Source organism: Monodon monoceros, unplaced genomic scaffold (assembly GCF_005190385.1).
Source record: "Monodon monoceros isolate NGI ecotype Baffin Bay Population unplaced genomic scaffold, NGI_Narwhal_1 Super_Scaffold_7, whole genome shotgun sequence".
NCBI classification, from domain to species: Eukaryota; Metazoa; Chordata; class Mammalia; order Artiodactyla; family Monodontidae; genus Monodon; species Monodon monoceros.
In genome coordinates this window covers 30,404,959-30,425,375 of record NW_021703784.1, presented here as the reverse complement: position 1 = coordinate 30,425,375, position 20,417 = coordinate 30,404,959, and the positions used below count along the sequence as shown (strand labels likewise).

General features: G+C 36.9%; 1 protein-coding gene across 2 annotated transcripts; it reads left to right on the top strand.

Moving 5' to 3' along the window:
• The first annotated feature begins 1,847 nt into the window (after positions 1–1,847).
• BIRC3 (baculoviral IAP repeat containing 3) lies at positions 1,848–18,186 on the top strand. 2 transcript variants are annotated; one of them, XM_029208189.1, is made up of 9 exons: positions 1,848–1,971; positions 5,941–9,072; positions 9,184–9,283; positions 10,957–11,035; positions 11,814–11,862; positions 13,451–13,693; positions 16,847–17,101; positions 17,370–17,411; positions 17,529–18,186. In XM_029208189.1, the coding sequence occupies exons 2-9, from the start codon at positions 8,220–8,222 to the stop codon at positions 17,720–17,722; spliced, it is 1,815 nt and encodes a 604-aa protein (XP_029064022.1). In that variant the 5' UTR covers positions 1,848–1,971; positions 5,941–8,219; the 3' UTR covers positions 17,723–18,186. The 2 variants fall into 2 exon arrangements, with proteins under 2 accessions (XP_029064022.1, XP_029064023.1); XM_029208190.1 differs by lacking the exon at positions 1,848–1,971 and adding an exon at positions 2,144–2,348.
• Positions 18,187–20,417: the final 2,231 nt, after the last annotated feature.

Genomic DNA, 20,417 nt, shown 5'->3' with positions numbered 1-20,417 from the left:
AAAAATCGATATAATAACATTTCTTCTGGGCCTCTCTACTTATTTATGTGAAAAAGATTTTTCAACACTTACAATCTTTAGAAACTAAAAAAAGGAAGAGAATCTATGCTGAACCCTATAATATTCTAGTAATAGGTAATATTCATGAACACACACTTGAACAAATTGTTCAAATTTAAGCTGCCCCACTGAGATTGCATTTGTAAAAGAATTTTACTTTTTATCTTGAGTAATTATTAACATTTATATTTAGATGTTTTGATCAACTGACTTTCAATATACGTACTGAAAGTAATATATGATAATGCAATCAAGGAGAAATTTTTCTTTAAGTTACAGCCATATGATCACAGGAAAAAAGTTAAATTTCTATTTATACATATGTTTGTTTCAGAAATATGTGCCAGAGGGATCATAAAGATGTCCATTATAAACATATATTAAAATTCTGTGGGAGAAGTAGAATTTTCAAGGACAAAAAGCATTGATATAATATTTCCGATGATTAAAGATGAGCTGATATATAATGATGGGGGGTATCAAATGGCTATGGTATTTGTAGTCCATTGAATACATTTAAAAGACTGCTGATCAATTTTATTCTAAAACATCTATGTCTACATTTTGTAGTTCCTTAGCAACTACAGCAACTTTTTTGTTTTAATCTTAAGTTAAAAATATGCAGAGGAATATAGTTTTTCAAAATTATTTTGGTAGGCACATGATCATAAGTATATAAGGATCACAAAATTTCTTCCACCATCTCAAGGGTGAGTTGAAAATGGCTTATAAAGTTTTGAACTAAGCAGGCTCAAAAATGAATTGAAATCTCCACATAAGTAAACTTAATCTTTTTGATATATTTCCAATTGGAACTCTAACTACTATGGGCAGCCAAATCCACCTAATCCAGAAGATACCCCAGCTCATCCTGACTGTACTGCATTCTTGTTTCCATAGGATGTTGAAGTACTGAGTAATATTATGGGTTCTGCCTTTAGTGCTTGATATCTTTGATTTACTGGAAGGCAGGAAAATCAGGTGAGCTCTCCCAAGCCATCTGTTACCCTGGCATGCACTGTCTTTAGATAATTATGCTTAAATTTACTGCTTAGGCAGGAAATGTTGAGGAAAATATGGCAGTGCAGTTAGACTCTGACTTCAGGTTTCTATGAGACTGTCATGGTAATTTAGACATCTCCCCTGTGAGACAAAAGGCTATAAAAGGCGGAATTTGTTTTATAGCCAACTCCACCCTAGTTATAAAAACAACCAACGAACCAAAAAAAAAAAAAAAAAAGATTTCAATATAGCAAACTAAGATGGTAATCTCAATCTTTTAAAACACTAAAAATAAACTGAAAAGGAGAATCTTGTGATTTTTTTTTACAAACCCCTACATTTCCATTCATGCTTTACAATTATAACATAATTAGAACAAAAAGTAAAAATTATCAGAAAGAGTTCACAAAGTTTCGCGGTTTTTTTTTTATTATGTGGGAGATGGACCTTTTCCAGTCAGGCTGACCAATGCTTATCTTCCCCCTCACAGATTATCAAGATTTCCTCTGACCCACGAACAAAGGAGCAAAGGTATTTCAGTAAATGCCACGCCGATACGCCCCGGTTAAGAAACAGTCACGCTTTTCGGGTCATGGAAATCCCCGAGTGGGTCTGCCAGGCCACTGATTAAGGGGAAGTGTGTGTGGTTATTACCGCTGGAGTTCCCCTAAATCTTAAGAGGAAAGCACCAGCGAACAAGCAAACCGCTGGGACGAGTGCGGGACAAATGGAGCGGGGTGGGGGTGGGGAAGGGGAGGAGTGGGGGTGGGGGAAGACGTTTAAAAGGCAGCGTGAGACTCCAGCCCGCACCGAACAGCGGGCCGACGGCTGTCACCCGCCAAGCCTCGGCCGGCACAGCCCGACTGCCGCGCACCTGCCGGGGTCGGCAGGCCGGGCGGTAGAGCTGAGGTGAGTGAGCGAGCGTGCGCGTGCGCGCGACCGTTTGTGTCTGTGCGCGTGTCCGTGCGCGCGACCCCCAACGTCTCCGCACTGCGTCCCGCGCGGGCGGGGGCCACGTCTGCCGCTCGTCTAGGGGCGCACGGTAGTCAGACCTGCTGCAGGGCCTAGAGGTCGGCTCCAGGCTGGCTCTCGAGCCGACCAGGGACGGCAAGAGAGTGGGAGCCCGGGCGGCCCTTCCCGGCGCGGCCGTGCTGGTCCGGCCGGTCTTCGCCGCCGCCCAGACTTGCCCTCCAGCCCGTGGGGCCTCCGGGTCCGGCGCTGCCTCGCCGACACTCACTTTCCGTCCGCCTTCCTGCCGGGTGTGCAGTTCCTGTTTTCCTTTTGCAGTGAGTCAGTGGAATGGGGAAGCTTTGACAGTTTGTTTAACTCGATTGCCAAGGGATATCACCGGGCCTTAGACGGTGCCAGATGAGCTTCAGCCCAGAGCCTAAAGCAGAGCTTGGGCATAGAAAGGACTCAGTAAAATCTTTTTTTAATGGACAGACGGAGGAGTGTTCCCAAGTGGTGGCAGAAAAAGCAGATTTTTGGTGGTTTTCCTGGTGATCAGCATGGAAACCCTGTAGTGCTCTTAATCTAGTTAGTAAAGTGCTGGAGGTATTTACCCGATCCTAAACTTACAGTAATATTAACTTTGTTTGCCATTATTTGTTGCTAACATTAGGTGTTTCTAATATCCACTGTATTCAACGACTCCCTTAGAAGACTTTACATGTGTTTTCAGGTTTAATTCTCACAGGCCTAAGAAGCACTTGCCCAGGATCACACCCCTGGTATGCAGAGACTGAATGATATTGGAAACTCAGGATGTCTGACTCCAGAGCCTGGTATTAAACCATCACTGAGCAGACTTCGTAGTCATTAATGTAAAATTGATATCCTTAATACCATGCAAATGAGGGTGCTGCGGTCCTGGGGGGCTCAGTCAAGTTAGCGAAATTCACTTCTCAGCAAAAAGTCTTAAGTGTCTACATTATATGCCAGGCTGAATGGATGGTGGGAGTGGGAGGGCTGGTACAGAGCTGAAACAGTTATGCTGTGAAGGAGCTCACAGACTAGGGGGAGGCAGAGAGAAAAGGCACACAAACTCCAGTGTCTGAAACATGGATGTGCTAAGTGCCCAAGAGGATAGACACACCCAACATCGCTGGCATCAGGGAGGTTGCCCACTGGAAATGATGGAGTAGGAAGAGATGAGGTTGGGGACTTGAGCCAACCTGAGAAGGAGCCACAAGAAAGGAAAGAGGAATCCCAAGAGAGTGGTTTCAGAAGCCAAGGGACTAGAACATTTCATAGAGGAAGTGGACCCCAGTGTCAGGTGTGAAAAATTCCACTGGTTTTGGGAAAGAAAAGATTGGTGTTACTCATACTGAGAGTGGTTTTCCACAGACACAGAAAACAAACGTGGTTACCAAAGGGAAAGGCGGGGGATGGATAAATTAGGAGGATGGGATTGACATATACATACTACTATATATAAAATAGATAACCAACAAGGACCTACTGTGCAGCATAGGAACTATACTCACTATTTTGTAATAACCTATAAGGGAAAATAATCTGAAAAAGAATATATATATATATATATATATATATATATAAAATTGAATCATTGTGCTGTACACCTGAAGCTAACACAACATTGTAAATCAACTATACTTCAAATAAATAAAAGAAAAAGAGAGTGGTTTTAAGTGGTGCTGGCTAAAGCCAGTTGTATTGGGAGACCTTCACCATAGACAGTTGTTCATTTCATTTGGCTGTGAAGCGAAGGTGAGATACAGGGTAGTTGCTAGAGTGAAAAGTAGGGTTGAAAGAGGGTTTTTTGGTTTTGTTTTCATTTGAAAGCTGAGACAGAATTAAGCATGCTTGTTATATTGAAGGAAAAGACCCAGTAGAGTAGAAGAAATGAGGAGGATGGGGTTAAGAGCAAGGTTTCTGAGGCCAGTGCGGGAGGATGGGATTCTTTTAAGTGAGGCAGTAAGTGGGTTGTGAGCAAAAAGGGCATGGATTTGAGAATGTGAAAGGATTACTACTCAATTATGTCTCTTTTCTTTGAGAAATCGAAGTCAAAACAATCTACTGAAAGTGAGATGGGGAGTTGTGGAGGAGAAATTTGAGGAAGGTATTGAAGGTTTAGAAGAGTTGCATAGGCCAGTGGGCTAGGCTTAAGAAGAATTGATGAGAGATAGTGAAGGGCCAGCCAAGGTGGAGCCTGACGTCATGCTGGTTTCTGTCTACAAGGTTGTAGATCTTCCCCAGCAGCATTTAGAATTCTAGGTGTTGGAAATGGATAGGACAGAGGTTGAATGGATCCAGGGTTGGCATCTTGGCATATTTTTGTATGCTTATTGTATAACTGTTGCCTAAATGTCCACAGACATGCCTTGTTTCCACATCAAAGCTTCTTTAGGGCAAGATCTGTGTAAGGGGTTTGAAAACTGCATAGGGGCCAGGCAGGTGATATAAATGAACAAAACTAGGGGTGACTTTTTTAAACAAAAGCACACTTTGCTTACATATTTAACATGTAGGAATAGTCTTCCTTTCCACAAAGAAATATGTTACTCTCATTTTTCTCAAAAAATGTCCCTCTTTGTCTACCTTTCATTTTTGTTACTTTTGATAGACACAGGTATTAGAACAATTCCACTTTCTTCATAATTCTACTGTGAGAAAAACAACAGTGCCAGCTCAGTGACAAAAAGCAACTGACAGTCTCCATATCAGAGCGCCAAAGGGGAGAGCATGTGCCTTCCCTAAAGGGTGCAGCCGCTGCTCGGCACTAGCTGATTGTTGCCATGCAGAAATAAATGCCCGGTGTAGCCAGGTCTTCTGATTTTTCAGGATAAGGTTGGGATCTAGAATGTCCTGAGAAATCTCTTACTTTTTTTTTTTTTGGCCCCTCCATGTGTGGCATGTGGGATCTTAGTTCACTGTCCAGGGATTGAACCCGCGCCCCCTGCAGTGGAAGCGCGGAGTCTTAACCACTGGACCACCAGGGAAGTCCAGAAATCTTACTTTTATTTTATTTATTACTTCTTTTTTACAGAAATCCCTTTAAAATATTTTTATTTATTTTATTTTAATTTATTTTTGGCCACATTGGGTCTTTGTTGCTGCGCGGGGGCTTTCTCTAGTTCCGGCGAGCGGGAGCTACTCTTTGTTGCAGTGCGCGGGCTTCTCCTTGCAGTGACTTCTCTTGTTGCGGATCACGGGCTCTAGGCGTGCGGGCTTCAGTAGTTGTGGCACATGGGCTCAGTAGTTGTGGCTCGCGAGCTCTAGAGCACAGGCTCTGTAGTTGTGGCGCACAGGCTTAGTTGCTCCACGGCATGTGGGACCTTCCTGGACCAGGGCTCAAACCCGTGTCCCCTGCATTGACAGGCGGATTCTTAACCACTGAGCCACCAGGGAAGCCCAGAAATCTCTTACTTTTAAAAAATGTTGGTAATTAACTAAAACATTTAAATGTACTGTGGTATTTTTCTAAGAAAAATCTTACTTGGAAAACTGGTGAAATTCAAATAAGGCATATAGATTAACAGCATTGAATCAGTGTTACTTTCCTGGTTTCTATGGTTATACGTGGATATGTAAATGCAGGATATGTGGGAACTCTTATTTTTATGTTTTCTCTATGTATAAATTAATTGCAAAATAAAACGTTAAAAGAATTAGTGAAATGCTGGAGTCCAATTCTGTGCAAGCCAAACATAATACCTCTGCTGGCCACCAGTTTGAGCCTTCTGGTTTTCATCTGGGATTTCTTGGCCTCTGCAGTACCTAATACAGCACCTTGTATGTCACAGACATTCAGTAAATACTAGTGCTCTGCTTTGGAAAAAATGTTTAAAAAGAGATCATGGTGTTACATCTATGAATTATTTGACTTTTAAAATTGTCTTTTTTTTTTTTTAACAGGTTTTACAAAAGAGACGAACTGTTCTACTTCTAGGTTTATTCCAGTTTTTTCTATAAATCAAACATCTCAAAATGGAGGCCTAAAACTCTTAAAAGGGACTTAGTCTAATCTCCGGGAGGTAGTTTTGTGCATGAATAAACAAAGTAGTTAACAGGAGTTTTTGGTATCGAAAGAATGTTAATTTTAAAAATATGATTTGGTTATAAGAGGTATAACTATAAAGTAATAATAAGTTTGATTCTGAATTTGATTTGTGGATATCAAGAAATGATTGTAGCTGGGACATATTGTTGAACTACTTTTCTCAAAGTTGGCCAGGCAGTCTCCCACTGGCTGCTGTGTAGAATAGAAAAAAGTACCTGTGTTTGGTAAAGATTTTAAAATGAGTGACAGTTATCTAGAACAAAGAGTTAATATTCAACCCTCTGCTAAATTAGAGAAACATGCATATAAAACCTTTGGCATGTTAAAAGATTTCTGCGATGACAAAGAAATGTCAAGAATAAAACTTTTTGATAGGTGCAACAAATTTAGAGCAAGTATGAAAGATAAACGTGATGATTGGTAAAGAAATTAACCATTTATAAGACTGTTGATATTTTGAAAGTCAAAACTTTAGTTTGTTCAAATGGGCTGTTATTTCTGAGAATAATTAGAATGAGAATGATGACTGGATGGTTACATTTTGGTAAATGAACAAACTTATTCCAAAAGAAAATTCACACAGAGACAGTAGTAACACCAAGAATGAAAGGAATACTGAAGTTAGACATAATAATTCACCTCTGAGGGCAGTTATCACTAGTGTTTAGATATGTTTCTTCTCCCACCTGGAAATAAAGCATTGAAGTCTGCAGTAAAAAGCCCCAACATATGTGGGACCCAGGAAGCATGCTTGCAAAACACTTCTAGAAAAAAAAAAACATGTTGACTTGTTTATTGGTTATTACTGACATTATTGACACAGAACCTACTGACTAATAGCTACTTATAATTGAGAAATTCTGAATTTTGAGATCTCTGCTGTTCAAAAGAAGTGGATTGTGACAAAATAAATTTATTATTTTTTGTCATGATAAATTCTGGTTCAAGGTATGCTATCTGTGAAATAATTTCTGACCAAAGCCAGATTTTCTTATCCATCTTTTTTTTTTTTTTTTGATTATTTAGCTTGCAGACTCAGCACTCTGACTGTTGACTGTTTTTAAAAGTAAATCCATTATCAGGAGATTAGATTTTGGTTCTCAACAGCATGAAGCTGAGTCTAAAAGACCAAGTGAGCAAATATATTCATCTCTGATAATTTATTTGAAATGCATTGTTTAATTTGCTAAGATCTAGTGGCATTGCTATGACTAAGCAATCAGGTACCTATCTATGGGAAGTAATTATTATTTAATAAATCTTGAAACCAGGTCTTGAGATGTAGGAACCAATTCTATTATTACTTAAGCTCTTTATTTGGAAGAAAATTTCGAATTGTTTTGTTCTCCCTAATAAAATGATTGTAGGAAGAAAAATTAATTTGAGCAAGATTTTGGATAGACTGTATTTCATTGAATCTAAGATGTCATCATTTGTAAAGCACACCATTATTTTATGTACCTCTAAGAAATAAAAATGCTGTTAATTAAAATGTGACATGCCATTCATTAATTGTAAGATACCTCTCCATAGCACAGATGTTAAAACATGCATCTTAGAATCAATGAAATATGATAGTCCATTCCTTTCCTCTTTCGAGGTAGTCTTATGCTTTTTTTTTTTCTGGCTACAAAATTTCACAATTTAAAAACAAACATAGTTTGAATATTTTTGTGTGTATAGAACACTTACACAGCATAGCTTTCTGCCAAAACAAACTAGCTATGTGAGACATTTTATCTTCAGGCTGACTGGATGACACTGAAGCATACTAGTGGAGAGGGTGACCTACCTGTGGAGATATCTGACACTAAATGGCATCTTGATGACCTAAAGCACTCTACACTTTTATGAAGGGTTTTAATTTTCATCACAAGGTACTGTGTAGCATCATGTTTACATTGTATGCAAGAGTATACAAAGGTGCAGATACATAATTGGCCCTTAAACTGTATCAATATAGGATTTAGAATCTTGCCATGCTATAACCCTAAATGCATAGAAGAAAAAAGAATGAAAGATTTCCTGTTCTAAGTGTTCAGTCTAGTACTAAAATTAATAAAAATCAAAACCCATGCACAAAACTACCTCCCCAGAGAAAGGCTAGTCCCTTTTCCTCCCCATCCATTTCATTATGAACATAGTAGAAAATAGCGTATTCTTATCAAATTTGATGAAAAGTGCCAACATATTTGAATTGAAGTATGACTTTTCATGTGAGCTGTACCGAATGTCTACCTATTCGGCTTTCCCCGCCGGTATTCCTGTCTCAGAAAGGAGTCTTGCTCGTGCTGGTTTTTATTATACTGGTGTGAATGACAAGGTCAAATGCTTCTGTTGCGGACTTATGCTGGATAACTGGAAACAAGGAGATAATCCTATTGAAAAGCATAAAAAGTTGTATCCTAGCTGTAGCTTTGTTCAGAATCTAAATTCAGTTAACATCTCAGGAGCCACTTCTCAGCCTACTTTTCCTTCTTCAGTAACAAATTCCACGCACTCATTACTTCCAAGTTTGGAAAACAGTGGCTGTTTCAGTGGCTCTTATTCAAGCTTTCCATCAAATCTTTTAAACTCTGGACCAAATCAAGATTTTTCTGCCTTGAGGATAAGTCCCTACCGTTGTGCAATGAATACCGAAAAAGCCAGATTACTTACTTTCCAGATGTGGCCACTGACTTTTCTGTCACCAACGGATCTGGCAAAAGCAGGTTTTTACTACATAGGACCTGGAGATAGAGTGGCCTGCTTTGCCTGTGGTGGAAAATTGAGCAACTGGGAACCAAAGGATGATGCTATGTCAGAACACCTGAGACATTTCCCCAACTGCCCATTTTTAGGAAGTCAGCTTCAAGGCACTTCAAGATACACTGTTTCTAATCTGAGCATGCAGACATATGCAGCCCGCTTCAAAACATTCTGTAACTGGCCCTCTAGTGTTCCAGTTCATCCTGAGCAGCTTGCAAGTGCAGGTTTTTATTATATGGGTAAGAAACTTAATCTGATAATAAAAAACAAATATTCAACATGTGTTATCTCATACATTTTAGTGGTCAAATTATATGTATTCATAAGTTTTGGTCCAAAATTAATTTTAGGTCACAGTGATGATGTGAAATGCTTTTGCTGTGATGGTGGGCTGAGGTGTTGGGAATCTGGAGATGATCCATGGGTGGAACATGCCAAGTGGTTTCCAAGGTAATTGTTGTGAAATTTTCTTTGCAAATGTGTGTGATTATTGTGAGAGGAGTTATATGTGTTTACCTTATAATCAACTGTTGCTTTATTCTGTCTTTGTTTCAAAAATACATTTATGAATAAATTTAGGAGGGATTACTTAGAAAAATAATTACTTAAAAGGTTTCGATGGAAAGTTAAGATAAAGAGGAAATAATTTAGGGTTTCTTTGTGTGTGTAATTAATATATATACATGTATATTAAAATAACATATGCTCATTATAAAACCAAAGTTACACATTGTAGGAAAGTAGGACAGTACAGAGACACAAAAAAATTTAAATGTCCAGAAACCTCACCACCTAAAGTTGACCACAGTCACCATTTTAGTGAACATCCCTCCAGAGACATCTCTTTATGCATATGTACATATATACATAAATGTATACAATTTTACATGAATTAGATGTATTTACTGTTTTGAAACTTTTTTCAGTCAACATGTTTTGAACATATTTCCATTTATTCAACACTCAATAATATTAACTGATTACCTATTATCAGGCACTATTGTAGATGCTTAATATACTCAGTTGAACAAAACCAAGACTCCTGGTCTCGTATGCTAGACTTACAGCAGGAGAGGACAGACAATGAATAAAAACTTAATAAATAAGTTATATAGCATGTTGGAAGATAATAAGTGCTATGGATAAAAAGAAAAAAGGGAGCTTGGGTAAGGGAGATCAGAGGCACCAGCCTGGTTACAATATTAAGTAGGGTCATCAGAGTAAATATAGACCCATCTCATCTGTTTTGATCACTACATAGCATTTTGTTGTCATGTCTTACACTTTTGATTATTCTATACTTGTTTACACTCTCCCTTTTTTACTAAAATCAGGTAGCCTATAATTTTTCATGGTCAACACTTTTAGTATTTTTAGTGTTGATTACTAAACTTAGTATCCTAACATTTGCATTATATAATTTTTTATATGATACTGTGTCTTCATTTATAGCAACTTTGCACTTCCCAAATATTTCAAATTTCAAAAATTATGAAGATTAAAAAGAACACCTTACATAGACATTTTAAAAAAGTGCTGCTAGCTTTCTATTGTGGTAATTTTGTGAATATATAAAAAGAACAGTAAATTTGCTTTGGTAGTGTCATGAATTCATTTTGTACTTAAATTTGACCATGGATATATATTATCTAGAAACTACCAAACTTGTGAATGTCTGACTTCTTAGAAAATGTATTAAGCTTCCTCATTCTTTCTATGTATATTTTCAGCTTTTAAACATACAAAGCTTATGTATGAACAGTATCATTTATTAGGGAACTTTCTACCTGTCTCCTTGGCTCATGAATGTTCAGAATGTTTTTAGGAATCTTAGAATAGTTGAAGAGAGCAGCAAGGACCTTGGGGTGGAGACAGCCTTACTTACCTCAGTAGACTGAGAGCCTCACAATCCTTATCCACATCAGCCTTGGCCGAGTACCAGTTACAGCCTTCCTCTTGCTTACATCATCTTACCTTTGAGTGCAGTATCTCTTATCACTTCCTATATGCTAAATGACTAGTCAAGTGGTTATAATTATGTTTATGTTCACTTGAAATATTTAGCAGTCTGCAAATGACCAGATTAAAATAACCCCCCAGATTTAATTTTCCTTACATTTTAGGTGTGAGTACTTGATACGAATTAAAGGACAAGAGTTCATCAGTCGAGTTCAAGCCAGTTACCCTCATCTACTTGAACAGGTAGGGACAGTTTTTTTGTTTTTTAAATCATTCATTAAATTGATTTTCTGATAATTACAGAGAGTAGTATTTTAGTGAAAAGACAAGTCAATTTAAAAATACATTTTCTTTTTTCAACACCCAGCATGATCTTAGAGAGTGCTATTCTTTGGATAACAGCAGATCCAGAATTAGAAACCTTCTGAAAAATAATATTTAAGTTATGTTTCTGAGTATTTCTCCAACAAAGTTGCAATAAATTAAATTATTTGAGGAAAAAATTGACTGGATAGTAGCATTTAATAATTTTACTATATAAATTTTTCTTAAAAGGATTTGAGGAAGATAATTGTATTGCTCTTTCTAATCTTCCCAGAAAAGTAAGTAAGAACTTAGAGAATAGTTTGAGGGTCAAACACTTCCTAGCCACAGTCAATGGGAATAAAGGGTCCAGCTTATCCCAAAGGAACACCCAGAAAATGGAAGATCTTTGGGATGATAGGCAAACAGTGATTGTCTTACAGGTCACTGAAAAGGTGTAGCCCTTTTCCTGCCTTAATGAAAATGGATTTTATTTGTTAATACACACATACACATGCACACAGGAAGAAACTCTATTAGTTTATGGCCTACAGAATTGCTGTTGAATGTAAATGAAATTTTGCTTTTGACATAAAAAATTATGTTGCCAGTAAACAAGTTAGTTTGCAATAAATTGAATAAATTAGGTCTCTTGATTAATTTTTATTGCAATGAACAAGATAAGATTTACATTTTAATTTATATACATTTTTTTTAGCTGTTATCTACTTCAGACAATCCAGAAGATGAAACTGCAGAGTCACCAAGTATGTATACTAATAATAATTACTGCATTTAAATGTTAGAACCGTTTGATACTGTTAAGATTGAAAGTTGATAATTATAATAATGTACATTTATATTATGATTTATAATTTACAGTGAATTTTCAAATACATTATTGGTATTTTTCAAATTTTAGTGCATATCATAATTGCCTGAGGAACTCTAAAAAATATTACAGATTTCTAGTCTCCACTTTAACCCTACTGAATTGAATCATAGTATCTGAAGGTGGGGCTTGAGCATCTATAGTTTTAACAAGCTTCAGACATCCAGCCTAACCCTTGTTCTCAGACCAGTGTGGGAACAGGTGCACTATGACATTAGATTGCATACATATTCTTTCTATGAAACGGAGAGAGTAGAAAATAATGTTCTCATTTTTCAATAGGTACTCAGAGGCTCAGAGAGGTTAAGTGACTTGTCCACCACCTTAAACTTGAAAGGTGATAGAGCCAATATTTGAACAAGCTCTTCTCCCTTATCTAGTGTTAAATTCAGTTCAATAAATATTTGTTGTGCTTCTGCTATTCTGGGGAAAGAATAGACAACAGGATAAACATAACACCTGCTCTCATGAGCTAGTGTCTAAGGAATACAGGCAAATACACAGATAGGAGAACAGTATGGAAAGTAAAGTGTGCTCTGAGAGCACATGTGGGACAATTAGCCCAGACTTGGAAGATCAGAAAAGGCTTTCCAGAGGAAGTATTTGTCTTAGCACAGAATCAAAGGGAAGAATAGTAGTTAACCAAATAACAACGGGAGGAAAAGAATATTCTTGGCAGAGAGAACAGCACATGAAAGACTTAAGTAACAAAAGAGAACAGGAACACCTGAAGAACTGAACAAAATTCTGTATGGCTAGAAGTAGGATTTGCAAACAGGTAAATGAATGAAGCAGGCTAGCTTAAGAGTGGTCAGCACTGTAGGCAGAATTTGACCCAAGAGCCATCAGTTTGTGGCTTCTGGGATAGAAGGCGAATGAGTAAGTGGCAAGAGATGAGGCTGAAGGGGTAAACAGGGTCCAGATTGCATAAGATATTGTAAGGCACAGTTGAATGTTATCCTAAAAGCAAAGGAATCGTTGTTGGAATTTAAGAAGGAATGTGACACATTCAGATTTTTGTTTTTAAAAAGTCATTCTGGTTACAATGTTGAGAATGAATTAGACAGGAGCAATAGTTTAGGAGGCCATTGCAGTAATAGATATGAGTGATTACAATTGGCCTCTTTCAAAATTATGTTAAACATATTTAATTTAGAAAGCTCATTTGTTTGTTCAACATGGGGAAAAAGGAATCTCAGTGCTGGTGGGGATGATCCCAACATTCTGTTTCTTTCTCCCACTCATATTTATGCCAGATAATGCATATTTTGAGTCTGAATACAATATTCCATATTCCTATTTTAGTGACTGAACATGTATATCGTTATTTTAAATTTAAGAAAGGTAATACAAAATAGTACCTACACATTTTCTGGGCCTTATGTTTTTGATATTGTAATAACTCGCAATTTAGAAAATATACAGACTATCCCAATATGTGTTAAATTCTTTATTCCGTATAGTTATTCATTTTGGACCTGGAGAAAACCATTCAGAAGATGCAGTCATGATGAATACACCTGTTGTTAAAGCTGCTTTGGAAATGGGCTTTAGCAGAAGGCTGATAAAGCAGACAGTTCAGAGTAAAATCCTAACAACTGGAGAGAATTACAGAACTGTCAGTGATCTTGTATTAGATTTACTTAATGCAGAAGATGAAATAAGGGAAGAGGAGAAAGAAAGAGCAACTGAGGAAAAAGAATCAGGTACACATATTTACTTACAGTCTCCATTTCCGTAAGGATGTCACTGCACATAAGTTATTGAAAATATAGTCAATGCAATTGGATTTTAAGTTCAACATTCTGCATTTGAATTCTGAAAACTTTCTTCACATTAAAATATATTTGAATTGCTTATTAGTAAATTGAAAATATAAGTACATATATTGAGTGAAAGCATTTCACAGGAAACCAAAAGTTTCCTGCTTTTTCTTAATTTCTATTTTTATTCTGGGAAATTGACTGTGTGTGTAATTATTCATGGCACATTTTTGATCCCAGACTAGTTGCTCACTCCTCTTTGCTATAAACTGGGGTGGGATCAGGAACAATTATTAATTTTAATATTAGTGTAACAGTGTGTCTCAGCCTGTGACTGTAAATTAATGTACAAATTATGATTACGTTTCCTATTTGCCCACACAAGAACTGAATTCCCCTTTGGAGTGTCCCTGTGTTATTTAGGGGAGCTCTAAGACACTGTTTCACATTCTCCCAAGACAAGTTATCCATGCCCTTCCATGCTAGCCTTGTCTGCTCCCTGTTGCCTCTACTGTGTTGAGGCTCATCCCCTTCTCTGGATGAGCATGTTCGTTCTAATCTGGTTGCTCCACTGCTATCATCACTCTGGCCTAGACAAAGAGAAATGTTGGTCTCTCCTTTGCCACTCCTTCCAAAGCATGGACCAGATCCAAGAGTCCTTTCAACACAACTGAAAACAGATTACAATTTTTAACAAGCTCTTACTGGAGATTTAGGGATAACAGAAGGGCATTACATCACAGATGGCAGTTGACAGCTATAACTGTATGTGGTCTCTCTTGGTGCCCCTAAGCCCGTCCTCATGAATCTCTTGGCCTAGCTCCTGATTCATCTCTGTGTAGCTCTGGCCAGTTTTAACAAATGACTAGGAAAGTCCCAAGCGGAGCTCAGGCCCCCAAGTATCCACAAAGCCCAGAATGAGAAAGGTTTGCCCCATATCCTTGTCCAAGGCCATCTGGGACCTCTTTCTTCCCAGGATGTTGACGGTGAGATTGTTCACTCCATTCCCGGAAAAATCTACCCTTGGCCAACCCAGACAAACATATCAGATCACAGTAATACAGCATCCTCTATTTACCAAAGTGTGAATCATTCAGTTCTACATGTCACCAGTACAGCAGCAACGTAGTCCAAGTTCATCTTTGCCCAGCCAAGTTCTCCTTTTCATTGTGAAGTGAAGATAGGGCTGCATGTCCTTCCTGTAGTCCTCTCAGTCTTAACCACTGGTCGTCAGTGAACAACTGCTCAAAGAAGAGAACACCCATTTCCACAATTGTTTATAGACCCTATGAAGTCTAAAGCCATCCAGCTATAAAATACTTATTTTTCTTCCAAAGAAAAAAATCAACAGTTTCCAGAGTTGACTCCAAGTCAACAGTATACAATAACTTGCATTGTCAAAAATATCCGTTAGCTTCTCAGCTCACTGTTATATCCATACTACCTAGCGCAGTATCTGTATATAGTCTATAGTCTGTGCTCAAGAAATATATTTTTGAATGACAATGAAAATACTTAACGTTTACGTTACTGATTATTTTATAGTTTCCCAGAACAGTAGGTGAGTGATTTCTTGACAGATGTGTAAATAAAGAGGCAACTTAGGATTTCTTTTCCAGGATAAAAGAACATGCTTCAAAGGTTTATTCAAGTCTTTACCTCTTATAAACCGGAATACAGTCTATGACTTTGAAGTGAGACTATTTTCTGCAGCTACTAGCAATCCAATTTTAGAAATCTTAAGAATTTCAGAGAACTTCTTACATTAGTTTAAGTAAAATGTAATTAGAAAAATTAAAAAATTAATATACTTTAACATCAAGTATAAATTATATTTTAATTTTCTAAAATATCACTACTTCTTAACCACAGATTACTTAACAATATGTTAAGTTCTAATTCTTCCATTCCTCTGGCTGTTATTTCTTTGTTCCTACTGCTGTTTAAGTTGCCAAGGCCTGATGGTTCATTTGTTCAACAGGTATTTGTGGAACATTGACTTTGTGCCAGACACTGTTCTAGGTCCTGATCCTTTTCTCATTTATTCTCAGAGCTTCAATTCTCTTCAAAATGTGTATCTAGAGCCTGGACTTTCTGACTAAGCACTGTTTTTTATTCCTTATTAAACAGTTCTATTTATATGTCCTATTATTTGACAAAGTCAGAGTTTCTAAAATCTAATGATCATCTCCCCTCAAATAATTCTTCTTTAAACAGCCTAACTTCTCTTTTTATTTTATAGAAAAGCTTTATGGATCATGGTAAAACTATATGATAGTTAATTAATAAACTTGAAATCATAAGTCATATTCCAAAGAGATAATAAAATTGCAGAGTTTCAAATATAAAATATTTTACCACTAGATACAAAATCTAGATCTGGAAGAAGAATACGGAGATCCTATAGGACAGGAAGGTATTGACAAGTAGGATTTATTTTTCAAAATGCTGCTAGTGCCTTTCCCCCCTTACTATAAAACATTGAGGTAATAGCAATATCATGTCTAATTTTGGGAAATAATAATTAATTAATAATTTCATCTTAAAATGGAATTTTAAAGAAGTTTTATGGGTGACTGATAATTTAAGAAATGTTCTATCATTTTAATTCCCTTGATTTTGCCTTTCCCCACTTTGACTAGATTGGATTAAAATTTCAGTTTTATTTGGTTCTAAGTTTTATTTGGTTAAAGGATTGGCAGTATTGCAGAATGGTAGAGAGCATAGATTATGAAACCAAATTGCCTCAGTTTGACTTTTGCTAGTTGTGTGTCCTTCAGCAATTTACTTGCCTCACTGTACCTCTATTTTCTTACCTGCTAAATAAGGGCACTAGTACCTACCTCAAAGGGCTGTTGTGAAGATGAAATGAGTTAATGCATGGAAAGTGCCTACCACAGTGCTCAGTGTTAGTTCTTATTATAAGTAGAGTTACTATCAAGCACAGGGCATCAGGTACCCCCAAAGCTAGCGATCAACTTCAGTGCCAACTGATTATGAATTATGGTTGTTTTCATTCAGTTATATGTGTATATGTGGGAGGAAGTTTGTGGGCAGAGTTTGAACGTGATTGTGTTTGTGTTATTTTCTATAAAGATGACCTATCATTAATCCGGAAGAATAGAATGGCACTTTTTCAACGTTTGACTTGTGCGCTTCCAATCCTGGATAGTCTACTAACTGCCAGAGTGATTAGCGAGCAAGAACGTGATGTTATTAAACAAAAAACACAGACATCCTTACAAGCAAGAGAACTGATTGATACGATCTTAGTAAAAGGAAATTTTGCAGCCACCATATTCAAAAACTCTCTACAAGAAATTGACCCCATGTTATACCAGCATTTATTTGGTGAGTGCTGGAAAATTACTTCTGGAACTTCCTAGGTCAATTGAAAATACGCTTTTATTAATGATTTGTGATTATTGAAAATAATTCAACCTAATTTATAAACTATTAATTGTACAAAAAGATTGAAGGCTTTCATTGCCTTGACATTATGAAAATTATCTATAGTATTTGGGCAGAGTCTAAACTGTTAGTTTAAAAATATATATTCTGTGACTAAATATTGTTAACCTTATTTGTCATAGTAATGCTTTTGCTTTTTCTCCCTTAGTGCAACAAGACATAAAATACATTCCCACAGAAAATGTTTCAGGTAAAATAGTATTAATAATTTAAATCAGTAGAAAGCATTGTTTTTTTATTTTCTTGGCTTTTCATTGGAGGAGAAGCAGCAAATTGCCTTTTATTAAAATTGTTTTTCTCTTCTTAGATTTACCAATGGAAGAACAATTGAGGCGACTACAAGAAGAAAGAACATGTAAAGTGTGTATGGACAAAGAAGTGTCCATAGTGTTTATTCCTTGCGGTCATCTAGTAGTTTGCAAAGATTGTGCCCCTTCTCTAAGAAAATGCCCTATTTGTAGAGGTACAATCAAGGGTACAGTTCGTACATTTCTTTCATGAAGAAGATCTAAAACTATGTCTAAATTTTAGAATTAGTGGATTACATATATTGTAATTTTAACTTTGATACTGATTTGGTTTCTTTAAGATTTCTTATTTATTTACAACAATTTTGTTTTATATAAATATCTAAAACATGAACATACATATTTTATGTAGCATGAGAATGATAGGCTTTTGTTTTTGTGAACAAAAAACAGGGATAGCACTATAAGCACAATACTAAATGAAAATTTCAGCACTATTGAAATTGTAAGTGAAGTAAAATTTAAGATTTTGAACTGAACTTTCATAATTTTAAATATTTTGGAGTTGTATTCAGGATCAGGAACATGGATTCTCTTGCTTTTTCCATCAATGTCCTATACACAGAAGGTCTTGATGTTTGTTGAATGACTTTTTCGGGACATGATGTTTTTGTAAAGAATTCTGTGAGGAACATTTTAATAAATCAATCAAAATTACGCTTGTTCTTAATACCTTCATTTCTATGATAATCGGATAGTTTACTGACTCCCAGCCTCCTTCCATACCTCCCTAAGACCTCTTGAATATTGAACTATAGTTTAGGTCCCTTTCTGTAAGATGCTTCTTCATTTATACTTGTAGAGCACAGGGGTCAACCACACCTGGCTTTAATCTATAGGATTTTATAGGATGTCTGAGTCAAAATCAAATAATCTTCCCAGTAAATTTCTTTTTTTTTTTTTTTTAAACATCTTTATTGGGGTATAATTGCTTTACAATGGTGTGTTAGTTTCTGCTTTATAACAAAGTGAATCAGTTATACATATACATATGTTCCCATATGTCTTCCCTCTTGCGTCTCCCTCCCTCCCACTCTCCCTATCCCACCCCTCCAGGCTGTCACAAAGCACCGAGCTAATATCCCTGTGCCTTGCGGCTGCTTCCCCCTAGCTATCTACCTTACTACGTTTGTTAGTGTGTATATGTCCATGACTCTCTCTCGCCCTGTCAAAGCTCACCCTTCCCCCTCCCCATATCCTCAAGTCCGTTCTCCAGTAGGTCTGCGTCTTTATTCCTGTCTTACTCCTAGGTTCTTCATGACATTTTTTTTTCCTTAAATTCCATATATATGTGTTAGCATATGGTATTTGTCTTTTTCTTTCTGACTTACTTCACTCTGTATGACAGACTCTAGGTCTATCCATCTCATTACAAATAGCTCAATTTCATTTCTTTTTAAGGCTGAGTAATATTCCATCGTATATATGTGCCACATCTTCTTTATGCATTCATCTGATGATGGGCGCTTAGGTTGTTTCCATCTCCGGGCTATTGTAAATAGAGCTGCAATGAACATTTTGGTACATGACTCTTTTTGAATTTTGGTTTTCTCAGGGTATATGCCCAGTAGTGGGATTGCTGGGTCATATGGTAATTCTATTTGTAGCTTTTTAAGGAACCTCCATACTGTTCTCCATAGTGGCTGAACCAATTCACATTCCCACCAGCAGTGCAAGAGTGTTCCCTTTTCTCCACACCCTCTCCAGCATTTATTGTTTCTAGATTTTTTGATGATGGCCTTCCCAGTAAATTTCTTTATTCATTTGTCTGTTGATTCATTCAAGGAAGTCTCATGCCTGCCCTACCCATTGGGAAAAGCCCCTAGTTTTATTCTCACCACTTTGGTATTAATTCTGGGACTTGAAAAGTACACTGGTTAGCAGTGTTTGGAACAAACAGCTTGTTCTCATAAATCAATTTGTTCTGTACTGCCAGTGCAGAAAAATTTCCTCCTTTGCATTACTTTTTGGTACTCAACATGTCCAATTCATAATTCTCTATCTTTGCTTCCTGTAGAGTTTTTAGGGCTTTAAAACCAGAAGTGACACTATAGTTGGGAATAGACTGGAGAGACAAGCAAAGGCCAATCATCTAAACCAGTTCTAGATGTCTGCTGGAATTCTACAGAAAGATTAGGAACCAAGCAAGAGGGGAGATTCCATCTCTTCATTCTGATGCTGGGAGACGACTTAGGATGCAACTGATTTTGCCTCTTTGTTAGAAAATTCAGTTGGCTAGCCTCATGCTAACCACAGTGTCCTGCTGGAGTGCAAGGCTGAATCCATTGTATTACTGCTTAGGTGATTTGTAACTCAGCTTTAAGATAAATACTTAGTATATACCCTTCTTGCAGCAGCTACTTTTTATCTGGTTCTTAGTTCATACTACACTTAATATTTGAACTTTGCCGTCTCCACTGTGAAACTCTTGCTTATTTCTCATTTTGGTAATATATGTATAGCTAACATAACCAACTTATTTATCCAAATATTCTGTTATTTGCCTAAGTGTTAGTTAAATTGAAATTTTGTTTCGGAAAAAAAAAGTCACTGTAGATAATAATGGTAGCTTCACTTGCTGATGGCGTGTCAGGCATTAGGCATGTTTTTAGGTGCTTGACATGCATTCATTCATTTGATTCTCTCCAACTTCACCCACCACCATCCAACCTGGCCTTCAGTCCCCAGAATTGGGTAGATAATTTAAACCTCAATATACAATATATAATAAGCGTTATAATTCAGAACTTTGCAGTGGGCTTAATTTCATACTTAGGTTATGCTCCTTATAACTTCCATCCATTCTTTTTATCCATTTCCTTATATTACTTGATACTATTAGCCATTAAATTCCTTTGCAGTCACAGGCAATGTCATTCAAACATCTT

What these genes read in the sequence shown, in the direction of transcription:
- BIRC3 (XM_029208189.1), top strand. Translation starts at nt 8,220, where the DNA reads ATGAACATAGTAGAAAATAGCGTATTCTTATCAAATTTGATGAAAAGT. An exon ending in CATGCCAAGTGGTTTCCAAG is followed by an intron (nt 9,284 to 10,956) that starts GTAATTGTTGTG and finishes CTTACATTTTAG; the next exon opens with GTGTGAGTACTTGATACGAA. An exon ending in ACCCTCATCTACTTGAACAG is followed by an intron (nt 11,036 to 11,813) that starts GTAGGGACAGTT and finishes CATTTTTTTTAG; the next exon opens with CTGTTATCTACTTCAGACAA.